At 36.4% G+C, this 22,496-nt stretch overlaps 1 protein-coding gene across 4 annotated transcripts in view; it reads left to right on the top strand.

The window, feature by feature from the left end:
* OSBPL1A (oxysterol binding protein like 1A) overlaps positions 1-22,496 on the top strand; it is a 227,569-nt gene that overhangs the window by 50,056 nt on the left and 155,017 nt on the right. For all 4 annotated transcript variants that reach the window (XM_072829062.1, XM_072829059.1, XM_072829063.1 and 1 more), the window contains 3 exons: positions 5,571-5,682; positions 9,892-9,977; positions 11,138-11,282. In XM_072829062.1, the coding sequence (XP_072685163.1) occupies positions 5,571-5,682; positions 9,892-9,977; positions 11,138-11,282 (343 nt within the window). The remainder of the gene's footprint in view (positions 1-5,570; positions 5,683-9,891; positions 9,978-11,137; positions 11,283-22,496) is intronic.

Genomic DNA, 22,496 nt, shown 5'->3' with positions numbered 1-22,496 from the left:
TGGACAAAGTGGTTAAGAAGTCAGGATGGTCTTTAATTTTGGCATAGAGAAGCATAGTTAGGCTTACTTTTTTTCCTGAACATAAGAATAATGATCCTGCAACAGACTCTTAAAATTAAAAAACCTCTTCTACTCAAAAAGGCATTAAAAATCAGCACCGACCTAGCCGTTGGGATGTTTCATTGATGTCCCTGGATTAGAAATTCAGCCACTGGTCTCTTAAAATGCCTTCTATTTTCTAATTCTGTTTTGGGGAATAACAGCCTTTTCTAACATCATTTCTGCCTGAAAGCTTGTATTCCTTACCTGAGGGCTTCTGAAAAGACAGGTTGCTGGGCCCTGTCCTCAGCATTTCTGATTCATTGGGTCTGAGATGGGGCCTGAGAATTTACATTTCTGCAGATTTCATGGGTGATGCTAATACTGCAGGTCTAGGGAAGTACACTCTGAGAACTTTTGCTCTAAGTCTTATACAGTGATCTGACGATCGTTCTAACTTGAGGTCTGATGTCATTCCTCTGAAACCTTTCAAGCATATCCCTTTACCATTCAGAGAACCTGAGCTCTCTAAAATTGTATGTAACAACTCTTCACGCTCTACATTGCCCTGTTGCTTCTGTACCCTTTTTCCATGTTATTGAAGTATATTCTTTTTCCCTAATGGTATTTCTCTGTACCTTTGCTCATACCATTCACTCTCCCTTTGGGGATTTATATCATTCAAGCTCCCTGTTAGTCTTTATAGTCTTCCTGAAGATCATATCAGGATAATTGAACTCTGTGCAGTTGCAAAAATGGCATAAGACAATTAGATGAGGTATTAAATAGGATGAGAGATAACCTTGCTTAACTGAAATGTGCTATGTGCTACCAGTTTTGAGTAATTCTAATCATTATTTAAGCAACTTTGAGATTTTATACACTATACAGTTGACCCATCTAAAGTACACAATTCAGTGATTTGGATATGTTGACAGTCTTCTACAACCATCAACACAATCCATTTTAGAACATTGTCATCACCCCAAAAAGAAACCACATAATCCTGTAACTCTGTTACCCCTCCCCCTTACCCCAGGATATTACTAATCTGTCTATCTCTATGAATTTGCCTATTCTGGACATTTCATATAAATGGAATCATAGGATACATGGTCTTCTGCAACTGGCGCTTCTTTTACTTTGTATAATATTGTCAAGATTCATGACATGGCATATATTAATACTTCATTGTTTTTTCTTGACAAAGAATATGCCATTGTATGGACATTTGACCCACTCATCAGTTGATGGACATTTGGATGGTTTCCATTTTTCAGATACTATGAATAATGCTGCTCTGAACATTTATGTGTAAGATCTTGTAGTTCATTTCATTTCTCTTGGATATATACCTAGCAGTGGAATTGCTGCATCATATAGAATCTCTGTGCTTAGTATTTTGCAGAACTGTCAAATTTTTTTCCAAAGCATCTGCACCATTTTACATTCCCACTAGCATTGTTGTGAAGGTTCCAGTTTCTTCACATCCTCACCAACACTTGTTATCATCAGCCTTCTTAATTTTAGACATTATAATAGTTACCAAATATTATCTCATTTGGTTTTTATTTGTATTTCTGTAATGCAAATGTTGTGCATCTTTTTGTATGCTTATTGGCCATTCTTTAGAGAATGTCTATTGAAGTCCTTTGCCCATTCATTTAAAATACTTTTTTAAATTTGAAGACTTAAATTTTATAGAGCAGCTTCATGTTGACATCAAAATTCAGAGGAAGATAGAGACTTCTTACATGTGCTCTATCCCTACACATGCACAGCCTCCCCCATTATCAGCATCCTCCACCAGAGTGGACCATTTGTTGCAGCTGATGAACCTGCATTTGTTACAGCCGATGAACCTGTGTTAACACAACTGCCCATAGTCCATAGTTTACCTTAGGTTCAATCCTGTTTGAATTAGGACAAATATATAATATGCGTGTATCATTATACCATTTTACAGAGTATTTCCACTGCCTCTGTGCTCTGCTTACTTATTCTTCTCCTTATCCTAGCCTCTGGCAACTACTGATCTTTTTTTATTAATGTCTCTAGTTTTGACTTTTCCAGAATGTCTTCTAGTTGGAATCATATAGTATGCAGCCTGTGCATTTTTTAATCAGATTGGGTTTTTTTGTTGAGTTTTAGCGGTCATTTATATATCCTGGATATACATTTATCAGATATATGATTTGCAAATATTTTCTTCTATTCTCTGGATTACCTTTTCACTCTCTTGGTGTATACCCTTTGAGGTACAAGGTTTTAAATTTTAATATAGTTCAGTTTCTTTTTTCTTTTTTTGCCTGTACTTTTGGTAGCATAGCCAAAAAAAAAAAAATCATTATAGAATCCAATGTCTCGAAACTTTGTTGCTGTTTTCTTTTAGGATGTTTATTGTTTTAGATCTTACATTTAGGTCTTGGTCCATTTTGCTTTAATTTTTGTATATGGGGTAATGCACAAATCTGACTCCTTCCTTTCTTTTTTTTTTGCTTGGTGGATATCCAGTTTTCTCAGCACCATTTGTTGGAATTTTTCCTTTAGAATGGTCTTGGCACCCTTATTGAAAATCATTTTACCATATATGTGAGAGTTTATTTCTGGACACTCTTATTATGTTCCATTGGTTTATGTGTCTTTATGCCATTACCACAGTTTTGATTACTATAGCTTTGAGCTAAGTTTTGAAATTAGGCAGTGTGAGATCTTCATCTTATCTACCCTCCCCCCCCCCCCCCCCCCCCCGGCAAGTACTGATTGGCTTTTTAGGGTCCCTTGAGATTCCATAGGAATTGAAAGGTATTGCAATGAATTTATAGATTGTTTTGGGTGGTTTGCACATCTTAATATAAGTTTTAAATCTTACTACCTGTGTGCACTAGCTGCCTTGCATTTATGCTGTTTTTAATTCCCTTCAGCCGTGTCTTAAAGGTTTAGGGTCCAAGTCTTTTTGCCTTCATGGTTGAGTTTATTGCTAAGCATTTTATTTCTTTTGATGCCACTGTAAATGGAATTGTTTTTCTTAGTTTTCCAATTATTCATTTTATCTTTGCCTTTTTTTTTAAATTTTTATTTTATTTTATTTTATTTATTTATGATAGTCATACAGAGAGAGAGAGAGAGAGGGAGGCAGAGACATAGGCAGAGGGAGAAGCAGGCTCCATGCACCGGGAGCCCGACGTGGGATTCGATCCCGGGTCTCCAGGATCGCGCCCTGGGCCAAAGGCAGGTGCCAAACCGCTGCGCCACCCAGGGATCCCTCTTTGCCTATTTTTAAATTGGATTGTCTTTTTATTGAGTTGTAAAAGTGTTTTATTCTGGATACAAGTCCTCTATCTGATATATGATTTATAAATATTTTCTATCACTCTGTAGGTTGTTTTACATTCTTTTCTAGTACAAAAACACTTCCCCCAAAATGCTACCCTTAAGATGATAGGAAATGCTAAGATTTTATTAGAATTCATTTTATTAAAATATTAGACAATCATTTTTCTATTTTTAAATGTAATATATTTTATAGAATAGTAGTTAGCTGTATTATAATAATGTATTATATAGACAACTACATAAATACTATATCCTGGAAAATACATGATATATTGGAAAATGGGGGTATCACACAAGCAACTGTCATATAAGCAAAATTATATTTAAAAAAACAGCTTCAGGGGGATCCCTGGATGGCTCAGTGGTTTAGCGCCTGCCTTTGGCCCAGGGCGTGATCCTGGAGTCCCGGGATCGAGTCCCGTGTTGGGCTCCCGGCATGGGGCCTGCTTCTCCCTCTGCCTGTGTCTCTGTCTCTGTCTCTCTCTCTCTCTCTGTGTCTATCATGAATAAATAAATAAATCTTTTTTTTTTTTTTTTTTTTTTTTTTAAACAGCTTCAGGGGAGCCTGGGTGGCTCTGTCCGGATCTGAATCTTGGTTTCGTCTCAGGCCATGATTTCTCATGGGTTGTGAGATTGAGTTCCACATCGGGCTCCAGATTCCATGGGGGAGTCTGCTTGAAGATTTTCTCCTTCTGCCCCTCCCTCAACTCACGCTTTCTCTCTCTCCCTCCCTCTCTCTCTCTTTTTCTCTCAAATGAATAAATATTTTTTAAAAAAGTCTCAAACTTATGCATAAGAAAAAGGATTACAAAGAAATACACCAAAATGTTTATAGTGGTTATATAGTGACTAGGACGATGAGTATTTTGTTTTCTACTTATTTTGTGCTTTTTAGATGTATTCAAGCATTTCTTAGTACAAAAAATTTATGAAAAGAATATAGGAAATTTTTTTAACCAAAAGGAAAAATGTAACTCATGGATAAACATAACATGTAATGACACAGGATATCACTCTGTATATATCAGTGCACAATCAGCCTGACCATTAGAATAGCACTGTTTCATGTTGCCCTCATGTAGAATGAAAAAGGACATGTTGCCACCATCCTCTCTGTGGGTGCTATACATTCCAGTAACATTAAACATCAAATCTCTAATATGCTTCTGCAAATTTGCATTGTTCTGCATTTCTCCTGCCCTGTTGTATAAATGAACTGTACCAGTGGTACTGGACTTACATATGTTACCAATTAGTTTGAAATTCCTAAAAGCAGTTAACTGCTTAGAGTAAATGTGAATGATGGTTTGTTGTTGAATACTTTTTAAGGAGATTGCTTCATTACAAGCCATTCCTTTGGTAGTGTATCCTATCAGTCTATATCAATCACATTAGAAGATGATGTTCTGTATCTTATACACGTCAATTAAAAACCTAGGTCTGTGGGGCAGTTTTTTTTTTTTTCCCCAACAGGGGTTATATGAATAATGTTAAATGAATGTGTTACCTGCTATAATTTTAACAATGGCTTTGTTAACTTATACACTTAGTTTAACCACATGAATCAATTTGGTAGAACAATCAGATGATTACTTAAAAAATCAGTTATAGAAGTTTGTGTCAGATGTGGATTGGCAATTGTTTAGGCAAGCTTCAGTTATTACAGTTAGTTGAACTGTAATACCGTTGATTCTTGAATAACACAGGTGAAGGGGCACTGAGCCCCGCACAGTTGGGAATTTACATGTAACTTTGACTCTCCCAAAACTTAACTACTAAGAGCCTGCTGTTGACCAGAAGACTGATAACACACACAATTAATCAACACATATTTTGTATGTTATATGTGTTATATATACTCTATTCTTAGAGTAAAGGAAGCTAGAGAAAAGACAGTACTAAGAAAATACTAAGGAGAAAATACATTTACAGTAGTGTATTTATTTAGAAAATGTGCATCTGAGTGGACCTGCACTATTCAGTTGTGTGTTATGCAGGATGGGCTGTAGTGAGCTTCCTGTAGTTAGTGTAGTCCCTTACTGTATACATAATTGATGTGCTACATGGATTCCTGTGGTACTGGTGGCGATTATAGAAGCTTAGCAGTAATTAGCAATTTAGAAAAGGGATATCATACAATAAAGTTTTAGTTTAATAGCTAAAAACAGTTTCTCTGCCTTTTTTTTTTTTTTTAGGAATTGGTAATGCTTCTTTTAGAATATAATGCAGATGCTACTGTTGTTAATGGGAGTGGACAGACAGCAAAAGAAGTCACTTATGACAAAGAAATCAGAAACATGCTTGAAGGTAAACATTATGGATCTTAATATAAACAGCATTTACTTTAGCAATTGGCAAGGTAAAAAATGTATGTAGATAGCTTCTGGGATACCCAAATAGATGACACTGAGCTTATGCTCTAATGATAAGGTAATCTTGGAGTCTTTGATTAGCCACAAAATTAGGAATTTCCTCACACCCTCAAACTAAAACATTTTTAAAACTTGCCATTATGTTGTATGATCAAACCTTTAACAAAATAAAGCGTAGAGAAGGAGAAACCTGAGAAGGAATATAGCTAGTGAGCTGCAGAAGCCTCATAATGAAGGAATACAGAAGTGCAGGCTAGAGAAGCTGCAGGAGGTGCAGCTAGCAGGGAGGACCATCTGGCTGGCTCCATTGTCCTGAGGATGTCACTGTAGGACAGCAGCCAACAGTAATTTCTTGATGGATCAGCATCATTGTTAGGAACTTCAGGTATTAAATTCTGTTAAAGAGGATAGGAGTCTGCAGTAACTTGGAACAGTTTTTCTAAGAACAAAACAAACATTATGATGCTTATGTTGGGAGACTCTCATGTGTTAGGCCGTCCTCTGAATGGCCACAACTTTGCTATAATTACTATTTTATTTTTTTTTTGGTAGTATTTCTATGCTAGAGAAGAGATTTCTTAATTTCTACTTTATAATAGAAAGCACATATCTTGTGTTTCTTTGCTTTGTAATTCGGAGATAGGCAAGTTAATTTTGTATTTAAAGGGTATTTCTTAATTAGTATTTTTTAGCTATGTAAAAACCAGTATCTTTTTACTGCTTTCCAGTTGTTCCCTGAAAACTAAAATGTTCTCTTGTTTTCCAGTTCAAATAATGTCTGCTTGTTCAGAATCCTTAGTTCACTGTCTTAACTCACTCTTGCTTTTGTAATAAAACCCTTCCATTTAAAATGAACAAGCATATCAACATAAAACATCATCTGTAAGGCTCTATGTTATGTGATTTGGGGGAGATTGCACATATTACATGTGATCCCTGCCCTTTAATATATTGTGATCTGAGAGGACGAGGTCCTGTTCTTGACTGTGTCCTGTTATCTTATTATTTTTTTAAGTAATCTCTGTGTTCAACATAGGGCTTAAATTCATGGCCTTGAGATTAAGAATTGCATGTTCAACCCACTGAGCCAGCCAAGTGCCCCTGTCGTGTTAATTGTAACAAGATGAGAACCTGGAACTGAGGTTCTCCTATCAGAGTGGAATGTTAGTTTAATCTGACAAGTTGCCATTTGATGGGTCAATCATAAAGACCTGTTTTACTGCCTCCCCAAATCCAGAACTAATAAGGACAAGGGCTTAGTTGACTTATGGACATTATGATTTGTCAGCTAATAAGGTGCTGCCAGCCTGGGAAATGGAAGTAGAAACTTAATTGATTCTGCTCTGATGAGATCACGTTAGCCAGACAGAATTTGTGCATATAGCCTCAAATGGGCCAGACTTCAGGGAGTGCATCTAACTTTGAAGACTATAAGTAGAACAGAAACCACATGGTAGGATAATACATTAGAGATAGGAAATAGTCACAACCAAATCATACTTAAGTATATAAAGAACTGTTACATTGTGGTCTTATTTGTGCCAGACCAGAGCCAGGTTGACTAAGTTGGTGGAGTGCCAGGAAGTTATCTTTCAGTCCTGTGCATGTAATAATGGCTTGGGTTGCATTTCAAGGTATAGTGAGTTCGCATGATTGGAGTTACTTGGACAAGGGTAGATTACTATTTGTCAGGCACTAGAGAGGAATACCTTCTTCTGCATACCATTTGTCTTTCATTTTATTTTGAAAAGTTTCTAACCTATCGGAAAGTTTCAAGAATAGGACATGAACATGTCCTCTATTTAGATTCACCAGTCACATCCTTTTATATGTTATTTAATGTTATTTATTAATTTTAGTTTTTTTGCAGAATTGTTTATAATTTACAGTCACTAATTCTTTAGCTCTAAATATTTCAGTGTGTATCCTTTAAGAACAAGGATATCTTCTTATATAATCACACTAAAATGATCAATTTCAGAAAATACTAATATAATACATATAATTTATATTCAGATTTTTGTCAGTTGCCCAAATGTTCTTTGTAGAAGTTCCCCTTCAACCCATAATCCAATCCAGAATCTCATTGTGTTGTCACACTACTTTAGTGCCCTTTATCTAGAATAATTCCTTAGCTTTTGTCTGTCATGATCTTGACCGTTTTGAAGAAGGCAGATTGTAGAATTATTTGTAGATGTTTGTTTTTGTTTTTGTTTCGTTTTGGGTTTTTTGCTTTTCATATAATTAGATTCAGGATACGGATTTATGGCAGGAATGGAGAGGTTGTATCTTTCACCAGTGCATCACAGTAGGAGAATACATGATGTCATTTTGTTCTGTTACTGGTAATGTTATTTCTGATAACTCAGTGGTCCATGGTAAAGGTACTGCCCCTCCTTTGTAAGTAATAATCTGTGGGGAGAAAATATAAATTTCCTGTTTACCAATAATTTTTTTTTGACCAATCTTTTGATCAGTCATTTTAACATTCATAATTTCTGCCTTAAATCATTTATTACTATGGAGATTGCAAAATGGTGATTGCCTGTTGTTAAGTACATTTGCTAGGTTCTTGCCTGCATTTCAAGTATATTAAATGTATATGCACAGGTTAGCGTTTGGGTGCCTTCCTCTGAGGTGGAGAGGGAGTCTGGGTGTGGAAATAAAAACGTGAGAATAGGAGATGATGGTACATTGGGAATGTTAGTCATTTCTTAAAGCTAAACTAGTTCCAGTTATTGCTGTGTTTAAGATTGCAACCACAGTGTTGTCCCAGTCACTTGGTTCCCTAACCAGCGTTTTTTGTCCATGACTTGACTTCAGCTAGGAAGACCTGAGAAATCTTTTATAGTTTTACTCCCTTAAAGCCTTTGCACAGGATTTTGTGACATGTTTTAAGTGAGATGACTGAGCCTTTTTATAAGATAGCTGCTTTTTTTTTTTATATAAGCCAGAACAGAATAAAAACCTATCAAAAAGAGACCTTATTGCATATTCCAGTCTCTTAAATTGGATTGCCGGTTGCTCTCTTTCCCTGTAAGTGTAATTTAAGAAGCACAGTAGTGATGAGAGCATGGTCTCTAGAACCAGCCTGCCCAGGTTCAAATCCCAGCTCCTCTATTTCCAGCTGTATGACCTTGGTTTAATTCCTTAACTTCGGACACCTGGGTAGCTTCAGTTGTGATCCCGGAGTCCTGGGATTGAGTTGCATGGGTCTCCCCACAGGGAGCCTGATTCTCCCTAGGTCTCTGCCTCTCTGTGTGTGTCTCTCATGAATGAATGAATGAATGAATAAATAAATAAATAAAATCTTTAAAAAAAAATTCCTTAACTTCTTAGTGCCTCAGTTTCTTCATGTGTACAATCAGGGTAATAGTAACACCTACTTCATAGCATAGTTAGGATTTCATGAGTTAATATATTTTTTTCAAAATTTAATTTTAAAGTATAGTTGACCTACAATGTTCTGTTAGTTTCAGGTGTACAACATAGTGCTTCGACATAGTGCATATATGTTGCACAGGTGTTCACCATGATAAGTATAGTTATCATCTGTCACCATATAAGGTTATTACAGTAAGGACTGTATTCCATATGCTGTATTTTTTTCATCTCTGTGACTTATTTTATAACCAGAAGTTATTTTTTAAAGTGCTTTGAATAGCACTTGGCATGTAAGTGCTATAAAATTTGTTAAAATGTTATATTAGGTGGAAGTATAGAAGTATATATGAATCTACTTAGTTACACAGCTTGTACATCTTCCTACTGGTGCTATTTCTTACTGTTACTTTTCAGATTCTAAGGTTCTGGAAGGTATGAATGCTAGTCCTCAATGTATCTATCTTTCCAAGGCAGATCTGTAATAGTATTTCAGCATGCAAAAGTAAGTCATAATTATTTGTGATGGGTATTGTAGTAAGATACTTAAAGTCCTCTGAATTGAAAACATAACATCGTCTAAAGCTGAAAGAAGTTGAACTCTGCTATCTGAAATGTAAGGCATTAAGGATAACGATAAAGTCTTTAAATGCATTTGAATTCTAATTCAGAACATTGTGACTCCCCCCCCCCATTGATCGTTCATTCATATATCTTTGTAATGATTTTGCTAAAGGATTCTAACTGTACATTCCTTTTGCAGCTGTAGAAAGGACTCAACAAAGAAAGCTTGAAGAAGAACTTTTGGCAGCAGCAAGAGAGGGCAGAACAGCAGAACTCATAGCTCTGGTAAAACAGCAGCAACTATGTGTATTAGTTCTTTACCCTCCAGGAAGATTTTGACTTAATGTTAACTTTATGACTTAGTCCAGTTGCAGGACCAAAATCCTGGAGGTTATGATAGTTATAATAATAGTACAAAAATCCTTAAATATCCAAAAACACTTGGCATAATTATAGCTTAAGCAGGATATATTATAATGATTATATTTTTCTCTGAATTTCTGATTTAACCCCCACCTCCTACTGAAAACTTGGTGGATTAAGAAACTGATTTTTCAAGGCAGGTACTTAATGTAAGGATAATTTTTTTTCCAGATTAAGCCAATTTAAAATTGAAACAAAATGTAGGATCCAAAAAAGGAACAAGTTTCTCTAATTTTGATAAGCAGTAATTTCTGAAAGATAAGCTATACTTTTAGAAAGTAACATACACGGAAGGGACAATATTTGGGAATTTTATATCATGTTAGAATAGACTGAAAACTTTACCCATTTCTTTTTTTCCTTTTGAAGACCTACTTTCCAGTTTCCATTTTCCACTTAGTCTCATTAAACATGAAACCAAATTTGTTCTAAATTCAAGACTGAAGCATTGCCATTTGCTTTAAAGTTATTTCAGCTCATTTGAAAAGGCCTCTTTGGTTTCCAAGTAAAGTGCCTAAAACATTTTTTAAGCTTTGTGAAATGGAGACTATATTAAGAAGTTTTTGAAGCAGTCAGTTGGGAACAACAAATTCTATAGAACATTTAACATTTAACACACTTAACGTTTATGGTTTTAACTCTTCTGAATGACTGTCTATGGTAGGCTGCTTTGTACTTCTGTCCCAAGTGTGAGTCACAAGACTGGTAGAAGCGAGCACATCTTAGTGAAATCTCAGTGTCCAGGGGTGGGTGGGGTGGCTTTGGTGTAGTGTGTGGTGTCTGTTGTCAGGGGAATGTGGGACCTGAGATCTCCTGGCAACCTGAGGACAAACGTGGAGAGAGATGCGGACTCACTGGTTTAGTGGGCAAGAAGCTCTTGACTTCCTAGAGCTATGGTCTTCATCAGGTCTGTAGTTGGAGCGTCCACCAGATTATTCAGTAACACCTTAATGTGCTTTATAGGAGAAAGTCTATATTTGACATGTAATTCTGCATTGCTTTTTTTTTTCTTCATTTGTTAGCTCAACAGGCCTAATCCTCCTGATGTTAATTGTTCGGATCAGTTAGGAAATACACCCTTGCATTGTGCAGCTTACCGTGCTCATAAGCAGTGTGCCTTAAAACTTCTAAAAAGTGGAGCTGACCCAAATCTGAAGAACAAAAATGGTAAGCATGTCAGTAAAAGCCTTTGTTGGTCATTTTGAAGCTATAAAAATAAGTCAGTGCCATATAAAATTGCTTTGTTTTAGTATCCAGCCTTTGTTAAACTCTATGGCCCTTACTTAATTTTGAAGTCAAGGCATTCACACAAAAGAAAAAAAATAAACTAATTTCCTTCCTAGTTTGAGTTAACTGTTTAGTAATACCTACTCCATAGAAGGCAGTAGATTAAGATAGAGTTCCACCCTTGAGAGAAAAAAAAATACAGTTGATTCTCATTATTTAAAGTAGTTATATTCTGCCAATTGTGAACAGAGAATTAACGAATACTGAGCCATTCCTTCTAAGGAAAATACAGAGTTAGGTTCCGAGAGGCTCTGGTCACAACATTTTTATATTGATTAGTACATAACCTTGTTTTGTATGTATTTCTTTTAATAACATCTTATTTAACGTATATTGTTAATTCATGAACGTGGGAGCTTTTGCCAACAGCACTATCACTCATGCCTGGGCAGAGTTAGTCTGATACAATATATTGTCCATAAAGCACATCGCAGCCCTCTTGTAATTAGGAACTCTAGATAACAGTTCAATGCCATATTTGGTGGCCAGTTTCAACAGCAAAACAAAAAGCAAAAATATTGAAAACGCGGCATTAGGTAGACTGTGATGGGGAAAGTTGTTTACTGTGTGAGAACTGAAACAAGAAGGCAGAGTGTCACCTTGTTCTTTACCACTTTGGACTTGCCTGTGAATGACCAAGAAACTGTAGTAAGTATTGATTTTAGGGTTACAAATTTTAGAAATAGGCACATCTGCAAGTATGGAATGTATAAGTAATGAGTTTCAACTCTACATGCGTGACAGTATCAGAGATGGGATCAGATAACCACAAGAGAAGCTATGACAGGTGTCTTGGGTATTCAGAGGGGGAACACTGGATTAGTGCCATTACCATTTTTTAGGATGCCTCCCTCTGCCTAGCATCATTAGGACCTGACTTGGCAGTGGTCCACCACAACCCTCTGTTCACCTCCATGATTGCCAAAATTATACTCCATGGTAATTGTTGGCATATGTTACTGCATCCCATGAGACTGGATTCCTAAAGGCAGGGCTAATACTTCACTGTCTGGTTTAGCTGGGACCTAGAGTAATGTATAGCATGTGACACCTTCTACATGTTGCATGTTTGTTAAAGATTTGAGTAATTAGAAATGGCTTCATGAAGGAATAGATACTTAATATGGACTGAAGTCCTTGTAGGATTTAAAAAAAATCCTCTCTAAATACTTGTATCTCTAACAAAAGGCCCTATCCATATATATTTTTTTCTTTTCAAATATAAACGGATACCTGTGTGGCTCAGTGGTTGAATGTTTGCCTTTGACTCAGGGCATCCTGGGTTTCTAGGATTGAATTCTGCATTGGGCTCCCTGCAGGGAGCCTGCTTCTCTCTCTGCCTATGTCTCTGCCACACTCTCTGTGTTTCTCATGAATAAATAAATAAAATCTTTAAAAAAAATCATTAAATTTTGGAAAGGGTATTCAAAGCAGAGCGAAGATTATAACAAAGTCATTAAGGTAAAAAATTCAAGTTACATTTAGATGACATCCTCAGTTTAGCACATCCACACACATGAAGAGGAGCACTACTTGGTAATCCTATGCATGCAGATTAGGCTTGCATGGTGGAAAGCCTTATTATATGCCAGATCATTTTACCCCTTAATTTGGAAGTTCAGGGGACCATGATAAGGAAATAGAGGAATAGTAGAGAGATAAAATACTTTTTTTTTTTTTTTAAGTTTTTTAAAAATAAGGACCATATTGACCTGGTCTTAGGTGAGAGGTAGTTAGGGCCTGAACTTTTATTGACCTCAATAGGAGTAGAAAGGAAAAAAGAAAATTGAATTCTCTGCTTCCCTCTCTTCCTTTTGGCCCTTATACTATAGACTGGCACTATCCAGTAGGTATATAACAAGAGCCACATACATAATCTTAAGTTTTCTAGTAACCACATTTAAAAAGTAAAAAATGATGAAATTTGTTTTAATGTGCTTTATTTAAAACAGTATATCCAAAAAACCATGTGAACATTTAATCAGTGAAAAATAGATTTTTACATCCCCTTTTTGATACTAAGTCTTTGAAATCTGGTGTGTTATTTTACACTTAACAGCACATCTTAGTTTGAGCTAGCCATATTTCAAACCACTGCATAACTACATGTGGTTAGTGTCCACTATAATGGACATAACAGTTCTAGGCATACCAAACTATTTGAGTCTATGGTTAACCATGCTTTCCTTACCATGTGTGTGCTCTTCTCCCTGCCAGAAATGCATTTTTCCTGCTTGTATATTTGGTAAACTCTAGTCTCACTTTAAGAGTTAGCTCAAATTGTCTTCCCCAGAGAGGCTTTCCCTGTATCTGTAGGATAAATATAGGTTCTTCCTGTAATAAAAGAAGAGAAACCAGGCAATAGAGAAGGGAAAGCACTCAGGAGATGTGAGGGAAATACCAGTTCTATGGAAGTCAAAGGAAGAGAGAATGTGGAGTTAAGGGAAGGGTGTATTTGTTGTCATATGCAACTTAGCTACTACAGGTGTCTTGGGCATTCAGACTGAAAAAGATAAACATTTAGACAAGGCTGTGGAATTGAGTGACTCAGTGCCCAAAGGTCTTTTCTGAAAGGGTAGTGTCCACTGGGTAGTTGAGCAACAGCTAGGTTAGAGGTAAGGATTGAGTAGGCAGTGAGGAAGCTAAGGCAGCACTACTTATCTGCTTCTTTGCAATATTTACGAACAGAAGGAATGGTTTCATGGCCAAGAGGAAGATTTTTTTAGGCAGAGGGATTTCAGCATGTTTTTAAAGTTAGAGGACTAATGTAATAGAAAAAGAGCTTGATGATTTAATTGTGACAGTAAGAAAATGTAACTTTAAAAAATGCAATGCTTTGGTAACAGCAGAAAAAGGAACATGTTCCAATTGAAGGACATTAAAGAAGACCTAAAAATGGAGAGACCTACCATGTTCTTGGTGGGAAAAACTCAGCATTAAAAAGCTAACAGTTCTCTCCAAATTAATTCAAAGCAACCCCAGGCAGAATCCTCAAAGGGTTTTCATAGGACTTGACTACCTACCTTTCATTTATATAGAAAAGTCCAGGGCAATGAATTTTAAAATGGAAGAGAAGCAGAGGGGTTTGTCCTGCTGGATAAAAAGACTAATTCTGAACCTATGAGAAGTAAAACATTCCTTTATTTAACAAATATGTATTGTTTATGTGCTAGATACTATTCTGGGGACTAGGGATCTAGAGCATTGGGGTGGGGGGAAGCAAATTCCTGCTTTCTGGGAGCTTACATTTTAATAGGAAAGGGCCAATTAAAAGCAAAAATTATATCAGATGAGATTTGTGCTAGGAGAGGGGAAAAAGGTAGAGAAGGGGGGGGCAGGAATTAGAAGTGTGTTGGGTGTGAGACGTCTGGATGGCTCACGGGTTGAGCATCTGGCATGATCCTGGGTCCAGGGATCCAGTCCCATGTTGGGCTCCCTGCAAGGAGCCCGCTTCTCCCTCTGTCTGTGTCTCTGCCTCTCTCTGTCTCTCATGAATAAATAAAATCTTTTTAAAAAAGTGTATTGGGTTTATAGAGGGTTGCTACTTTGTGAAAGGTGGCAGGAAAAGCTCTGTGAGAACAGTAAGACTTGAAGTGAGGGGAACAAGCAGTGTCAATATCTGGGCAATGAGGATGGCCATAGGCAGTGGACATGAGGAGTATATGTGATGTGTGTCATGAAAAGCAAGGAGACTAGTATGTCCAGAGTAGCGAGGAAGAGAGTGGTCAGAGGAGGAGGTTAGAGAGGCAGTGGGAACTGGATGATGAAAGGCTTTGAGGGTTATTTTAAGAATTGTGGCTCCTACTCTTTGTGAGATGGGAAGATGTGGCAGGGTTTAGAATGCAGCAATGATGTGATCAGACTTAGGTTCTAAAAAATGATCATTGATTGTTTTGAGAATAGATCCTAGGGAGACAAGGAGGAAAAAGGGAAGCAGTTAGGCTATTGGAATAATCAGGTCAGAGAAGATATTGGCTTGGATCAAGATAGCTGCCATACCAATGGTTGTAAGTGGTTGTATATATATATTAATTATAATATGTGTATTTTGAAGGCAGAGTGGTCAGGATTTTCTGATGGCTTGGGTATGTGAGATATGAGAAAGACAGGAATCAAGGGTGACTTTACAGTCTTCTAGTCGAAGACCTGGAAAAACGGAATTTCCAGTTACTGAGAAGGTAAGAGTGGAGAGTAGGGTAGACTAACAATGGCTGGAATTAGAAGTTTGGTTTTTAAGCTCTTTAAAATTTGAAATACTATTCTACAATCTAAGTAAGACATCAGAAGTAGAAGTTTGTGCTTAGGAGAGAGCTCTCTAAAAATTTGGGAACTGTCAGCATACAGAGTTAGTAATGGAATGGATATCACTTAGATCTTGATATTAGGGTAGATGAAGATGAACAGATAGTTTGGAAATTAAACATGTATATATGGGAGCTTGGTAGAAGACAAAGGTAGCATGAAGAGTGGATGAGGAAAGAACTAAGTAAATAATGGTGGGGCAGTTAGCTGTCTACATAGTAATAGGTGATTTTAGATACCCATCATCTATTGGATACTAAATTCCAGCTAGTTTAAACCTAGTCTACTGCAGCCAAGAAAAAGAAAAGGCATCCAAGTTGATAAGGAAGAAGTCAAATTTTCACTATTTGCAGATGACATACTATACATATAACTCTAAAGAATCTACCGGAAAACTACTGACACGGATAAATGATTCAGTAAAGGTGCAGGATACAAAATTAATATACATAAATCTATTACATTTCTATAATAATGAAGAAGCAGAGAAATTAAGAAAACAGTTCTATTTATAATTGCACCAAAAATTATAAAATGCCTGGGAATAAACTTAACCAAGGAGGTTACTTCAAAAACTAAAATACCAACGAGAAAGAGCTGAAGATGGCACAAATGGAAAGATATTCCATACTCCTAGATTAGAACTAATATTAAAATGTATATACTACCCAAAGCAATCTACAGATTTAATGCAATCTCTATCAAAATAACATTTTGGGGCACCTGGGTGGCTCAGTCAAACTTCTGTCTCTTTTTACTTATTAGAGAGCGAGAGCATGTGTGAGTGGGGGGAGGGGCAGAGGGGAAGACTGATGCAGGGTCAGATCATAGGACCCTGAGATTTTGACAGGATCTGAAACCAAGAGTAAGACGCTTAAACAACCAACCCACCTAAGCGCCCTGCATCTATCTCTTGACTTCAGTTCAGATCATGGTCTCAGGGTTGTGAGATCAAGCGCCCTGCATCGATCTCTACACACGGTCTCTGCACAGGGCATGGAGTCTGTGTAAGATTCCCTCTCCCTCTCCTCCTGCCCCTCCCCTGTGCCCCTTCTAAAATAGAACAAATAATTCTAAAATTTGTATGAAATCACGAAAGACCCTAAAAAAGCCAGAGCAATCTGGAGAAAGAAGAAAAATTTTTTTAGGTATCACAATTCCAGATTTCAAGATCTACCACAAAGTTCTAGTGATCAAAGCAGTATGATACTGGCACAAAAATAGACACAGGTATCAGTGGAACAGCATAGAGAGCCCAGAAATAAACCCATACTTCTGTGGTCAATCTATGATAAAGGAGGCACAAAATGGGGAAAAGGTATCTGGAATATATACAGAACCATTAAAACTCAGTGGTAAGAGAATTCAATTTCAAAAAGGTTCAGACACTCCTTGAAAAATCTATGGATGGCAGAAAAGCATATGACTAAAGACTTCACATAGAAGTATAAACCTAAAATAAAACGCATTCACATGAAAAAACATTCATATAAACACCAGTGGGTATGTACTATGTTGTTTATTTCAGCTCCTTAAAATAGTAAAAACGTGGAGATAAGTCTGAGTACTTAAGTAAACTGGTTTGATTTGATACTTACAGCAGTACTAAAATAAGATGGGAGCTACATATATATTGTTGTGGATAAAGGAAAACTGTTGAATAAAGAAAGCAGAATGATAGATACAACATACTCTTACAAATAATACATTAAAATCATATTTAACATTTAAAAGCACTTTATGGCTACATTTCCCTATAATGAAAGTAGAAAGATATGCCTTTAAGATTTAAAGATGTGCATTAAGGTTTAAGAATCATGAAAAACAAAATAATAAAACTGGAAAAAATTGATTACCTTTTAAAATCAATAGTCATTTTACAGAATGATTTAACATTGAAGGGTAAACTTTTAAGTCTTTATTTTTTAGTTTTTTAGAAAGATTTTATTTATTCATGAGAAACAGAGAGAGGGAGGCAGAGACATAGAAGGAGACGCAGTCTCCCCGCAAGGAGCATGATGTGGGACTCGATCCCAGGACCCTGGGGTCACCACCTGAGCCAAAGACAGATGCTCAACCACTGAGCCACTTAGGTGCCCCTTATTCCACTTAACATATAGTGTACAATTAGTTTCAGGTGTATAGTATAGTGATGCAACACTTCCAGAGAACACCTGGTGTTCATCACAGGTACATTCCTTAATCCCCACCTCCCTTCTGATAACCATCAGTTTGTGCTCTATAGTTAAGAGTCTGTTTCTTGGATTACTTCTTTTTTTCTGCCTTTGCATGTTTAATTTACTGCTTAAATTCCCCATATGAATGAAGTTATATGGTATATGTCTTTTCCTGACTTACTTCACTTAACATAATATATGTCCTTGCAAATGCCAAGCTTTCATTTTTTATGGCTGAGTAATATTCCATTGTGTGTATGTATTTGTATATCCCACATCTGCTTTATCCATTCATCAGTGGATACTTGGGCTGTTTCCACAGTTCGGCTGTTGTAGATAATGCTGCTCTAAACATTGGGGTGCATGTATCCCTTTGAATTAGTATTTTTTTTATTTGAGTAAATACCTACTAGTGCAATTGCTGGTTGATAGCATAATTCTATTTTTGACTTTTTTTTTTAAGATTTTATTTATTCATGATAGACATAGGGAGAGAGAGAGGCAGAGGTAGAGACACAGGCAGAAGGAGAAGCAGGCTCCGTGCTAGGAGCCTGAAACGATATTCGATCCCGGGACTCCAGGATCACGCCCTGGGCCAAAGGCAGGTGCTGAACTGCTGAGCCACCCAGGGATCCCCTATTTTTAACTTTTTGAGCAACATCCATACTGTTTTCCAGAGTGGCTGCACTAGTTTTCATTCCCACCAACATTGTAGGAAGGTTCCTCTTTCTCCACATCCTTGCCAACACCTGTTGTTTTTTCTGTTTTAGCCATTCTGATAGATGTAAGGTGATGTATCATTGTAGTTTTGATTTGTGTTTTCCTGATTAGTGATGTTGAACATCTTGTCATGTGCCTGTTGGCCATTTCTCTTTTGGAGAAATGTCTGGTCACATCTTCTACTATTTTTGAATTGGATTATCATCTTTTGAATGTTGAGTTTTATAAGTTCTGTGTATATTTTGGACACTGACTCTTTATCAGATATGACATTTGCAAATACTTCCATTCTGTAGGTTGCCTGTTAGTTTTACTATTTCCTTTGCTGTGCAGAAGCTTTTTATTTTGATATAGTTCCATCAGTTTATTTTTGCTTTTGTTTTTCTTTGCCTCAGGACATTACCTAGAGAGAAGTTGCTGTGGCTGATGTCAGAGAACTTACTGCCTCTGCTCTCTTCTAGAATTTTTAGTTTCAGAAGTCTTTAATTCACTTTGAGTTTATTTTTGTGTATGGTGTAGAAAGTGGTCCAGTTTCGTTCTTTTGCGTGTTTCTGTCCGGTTTTTCCAATATCATTTGTTGAAGAGACATTCTCTTTCCCATTGTATAGCCTTTCCTGCTTTGTCGAAGATTAATTGACTCTATAATTGTGAGTTCATTTCTGGGTTTTCTATTCTGTTCTCTTGATCTATGTGACTGTTTTTGTGTCAGTACCATACTGTTTTGATTACTACATCATCGTAACTTGAAGTCCAGAATTGTGATGCCTCCAGTTTCTTCTTTTTCAGTGTTGCTTTGCCTATTCAGGATCTTTTGTGGTTCCATACAAATCTTCGGATTATTTGTTCTAGCTCTGTGAAAAATGCTGTTGGTATTTTGACAGAGATTGCATTAAATGTGTAGATTGCTTTGGATAGTACAGACATTTTAGCAATATTCTTCAATCCATGAACACAAATGTCTATCCATTTTTTTGTGTCGTCTTCAGTTTCTTTCATCAGTGTTGTATAGTTTTCAGAGTACAGGTCTTCTACTTCCCTGATTAGGTTTATTCCTAGATATCTTACTGCTTTTGGTGCAATTGTAAATGAGAGTGAATCCTTAATTTCTCTTCCTGTTGCTTCATTATGGGTGTATAGAAATATAACAAATTTCTGTATGTCAATTTTTATATCCTGCAGCCTTATTGATCAATTCTGGCAGTTTTTTGTTAGAGTCTTTAGGGTGTTATATATTTAGTATCATTTCATCTGCAAATAGTGAAAGTTTGACTTCTTCCTTGCCAATTTGGATATCTTTTTGTTTTTGTTGTCTGATTGCTGCGGCCAGGACTTCTAGGACTATGTAAGTAAAAGTTGTGAGAGTGAACATCCCTATTTTGCTCCTGACCATCATGAAAAGCTCTCAATTTTTCCCTCTTTAGGATGATATTAGCTGTGAGTTTTTCATATATGGTCTTTCTTATGTTGAGGCATGTTGCCTCTAAACCTACTTTGTTGAGGTTTTTTTCTCATGGGTGGATGTTTTACCTTGTCAAATGTTCTTTCTACATCTACTGAAATCACATGGTTATTCTCTTTTCTTGTATTAATGTGATAGATTATGTTGACTGATTTGCAAATATTGAGCTACTCTTGTAATCCAGGAGTAAATTCCACTTGCTCATAGTGAATGATTTTTTTAAAATATAAGATTCAGTTTGCTAGTATTTTATTGAGCATTTTTATATCTATGTTCATCGGGGATATTAGCCTCTAGGTTGTCTTTCTTTAGTGGTGTCTTTATCTGGTTGTGGTATCAGGGTAACATTGGCCTCGTAGAATGAATTTGGAAATTTTCCTTCCATTTCTATTTTTTGGAATAGTTTGACAAGAGTAGATAATAACTCTTTAAATGTTTCGTAGAATTCCCTTGTGAAGCTGTCTGGTCCTGGACTTCTGTTTGTTGGGAGATTTTTGATTACTGATTCAGTTTCTTTGCTGCTTATCAGTCTAGTCTGTTCAAGTTTTCTTTTTCTTACTGTTTCACTTTTGGTAATTTATATGTTTCTAGGAATTTATCCATGTCTTGTACATTGTCCAGTTTGTTGGCATATAGTTTTCCATAATCTCATAATTGTTTGTATTACTTTGGTGGTGTTTGTTATTTCTCTTCTCATTTGTGATTTTATTTGGTTCCTTTCTCTTTCTTTGTGATAAGTCTGGCTAGAGGTTTATCTTATTTTTCCAAAGAGCCAGCCTCATTTCACTGATTTGTTATATTGTTTTTAAAATTTCTGTATCATTTATTTATGCTCTAATTCTTATTATTTTCTTACTTTTGCTGGCTTTAGGCTTTGTTCTTTTTCCAGCTTCTTTAGGTGTAAGGCTAGGTTGTTTATTTGAAATTTTTATTACTTTTTGAGGTAGACATGTATTGCTATATAATTCCCTCTTAGGACCATTTTGCTGCATCCCAAAGGTTTTGGACTGTTGTGTTTTCATTTTTGTATGTTTCCATGTATTTTTAAAATTTCTTCTTTGATTTCCTGATGGATCCATTCATTATTTAGTAGCATATTGTTTAACCTTCATGTATTTGTGATCTTTCCAGACTTTTTCTGAAGGGTAAACTTGTAAAAGTAATGGAAAGGGTGGGTACAGATACCTGGAGAGGATTTCCCTAGCAGGGCTCTATGACTACAGAGCAATGGGAACACCTGTGTTACATAATTTAAATTTTATCCACTAATTATTAAGAACTAAAGTTATTTTCTTGGGAATTAAGCAAAGGAATCCTAGAAATGCTAGAAGAGTCAGAAACTGAAAATTAATGTTAACAGTATGATTCCTAGTGTCTTTACCAATTTCCCAAAGACTTGGATAGTTTTTCTTTGTGGTGGTTTGTAATGTTCTTCCTTCAAAATTTAGATTCAAGGGACACTTGGGTGGCTCAGTGGTTGAGCTTCTGCCTTTGGTTTGGGTCGTGTTCCCAGGGTCCTGGGATCAAGTTCTACATGGGGCTCCCTTGCAAAGAGCCTGCTTCTCCCTCTGCCTATGTCTCTACCTCTCTCTCTGTGTCTCTCATGAATAAATAAATAAAGTTTTTTTTTAAAAATGAAGATTCAAAAAGCATTCCAATGTAACAGGAATTATAATAGTCCTATGCAAATATCAGTCTAAACTGAAGTAATATCCCTGTAAACATAAAAAATTTGACTATTGGTGTTTAAATATACTTTTACCCTATGGTTCATATTAGTAATCAAAGTTAAACTTTCTCGTTAAAGTTTTTTTATTTCCTTTTTTTTAAAGACTTTATTACTTGAGAGAGCACATGCATGAGCAGGGGGGTGCAGGGCAGAGGGAGAAGCAGACTCCCTACTGAGCAGGGCACTCATTGCGGGACCCCAGGATCATGACCTGAGCCAACGATAGATGCTTAACCAACTGAGTCCCCCAGGCACCCTATTAAAGTGTTCTTGATAAAAATCAAGATGGTACCTTCTGAGAAAGTTTTCTTTTAAAGTCATATTGTCTGCATTATAGAAAAAGTTTTAAAAATTGATTTAAAATATTATTTAAATCTTTGTTTCTTTGGCATATTGTACAACTTTTTCATTTTCATACCTATTTTAGAACAGTTTTTTAAAAATTACAAAACTAATGCTTATGCTCAAAATGAGGGAAATGAAGGCACCAACAAAGTGGAATCACCTATGACCCAAATATCCATAAAGATTTAGCTTTTAGTTGTTAGTTATTCTCTGGTAGATCAAAAGTTTTAAAAGTTTAAAATAATAGGGGTGCCTAGGCAGCCTAGCCAGTTGGGCATCTGACTCTTGATCTCAGCTCAGATCCAATCTCAGGATCGTGGGTTCAAGTCCCACAGTGGGGTCTGCACTGGGTTTGAAGCCTA

The sequence above is a fragment of the Canis lupus genome, chromosome 6, assembly GCF_048164855.1.
Source record: "Canis lupus baileyi chromosome 6, mCanLup2.hap1, whole genome shotgun sequence".
Lineage (NCBI taxonomy): Eukaryota > Metazoa > Chordata > Mammalia > Carnivora > Canidae > Canis > Canis lupus.
The sequence above is the reverse complement of the archived record's forward strand: the minus strand, read 5'-3'. Positions and strand labels throughout refer to the sequence as shown.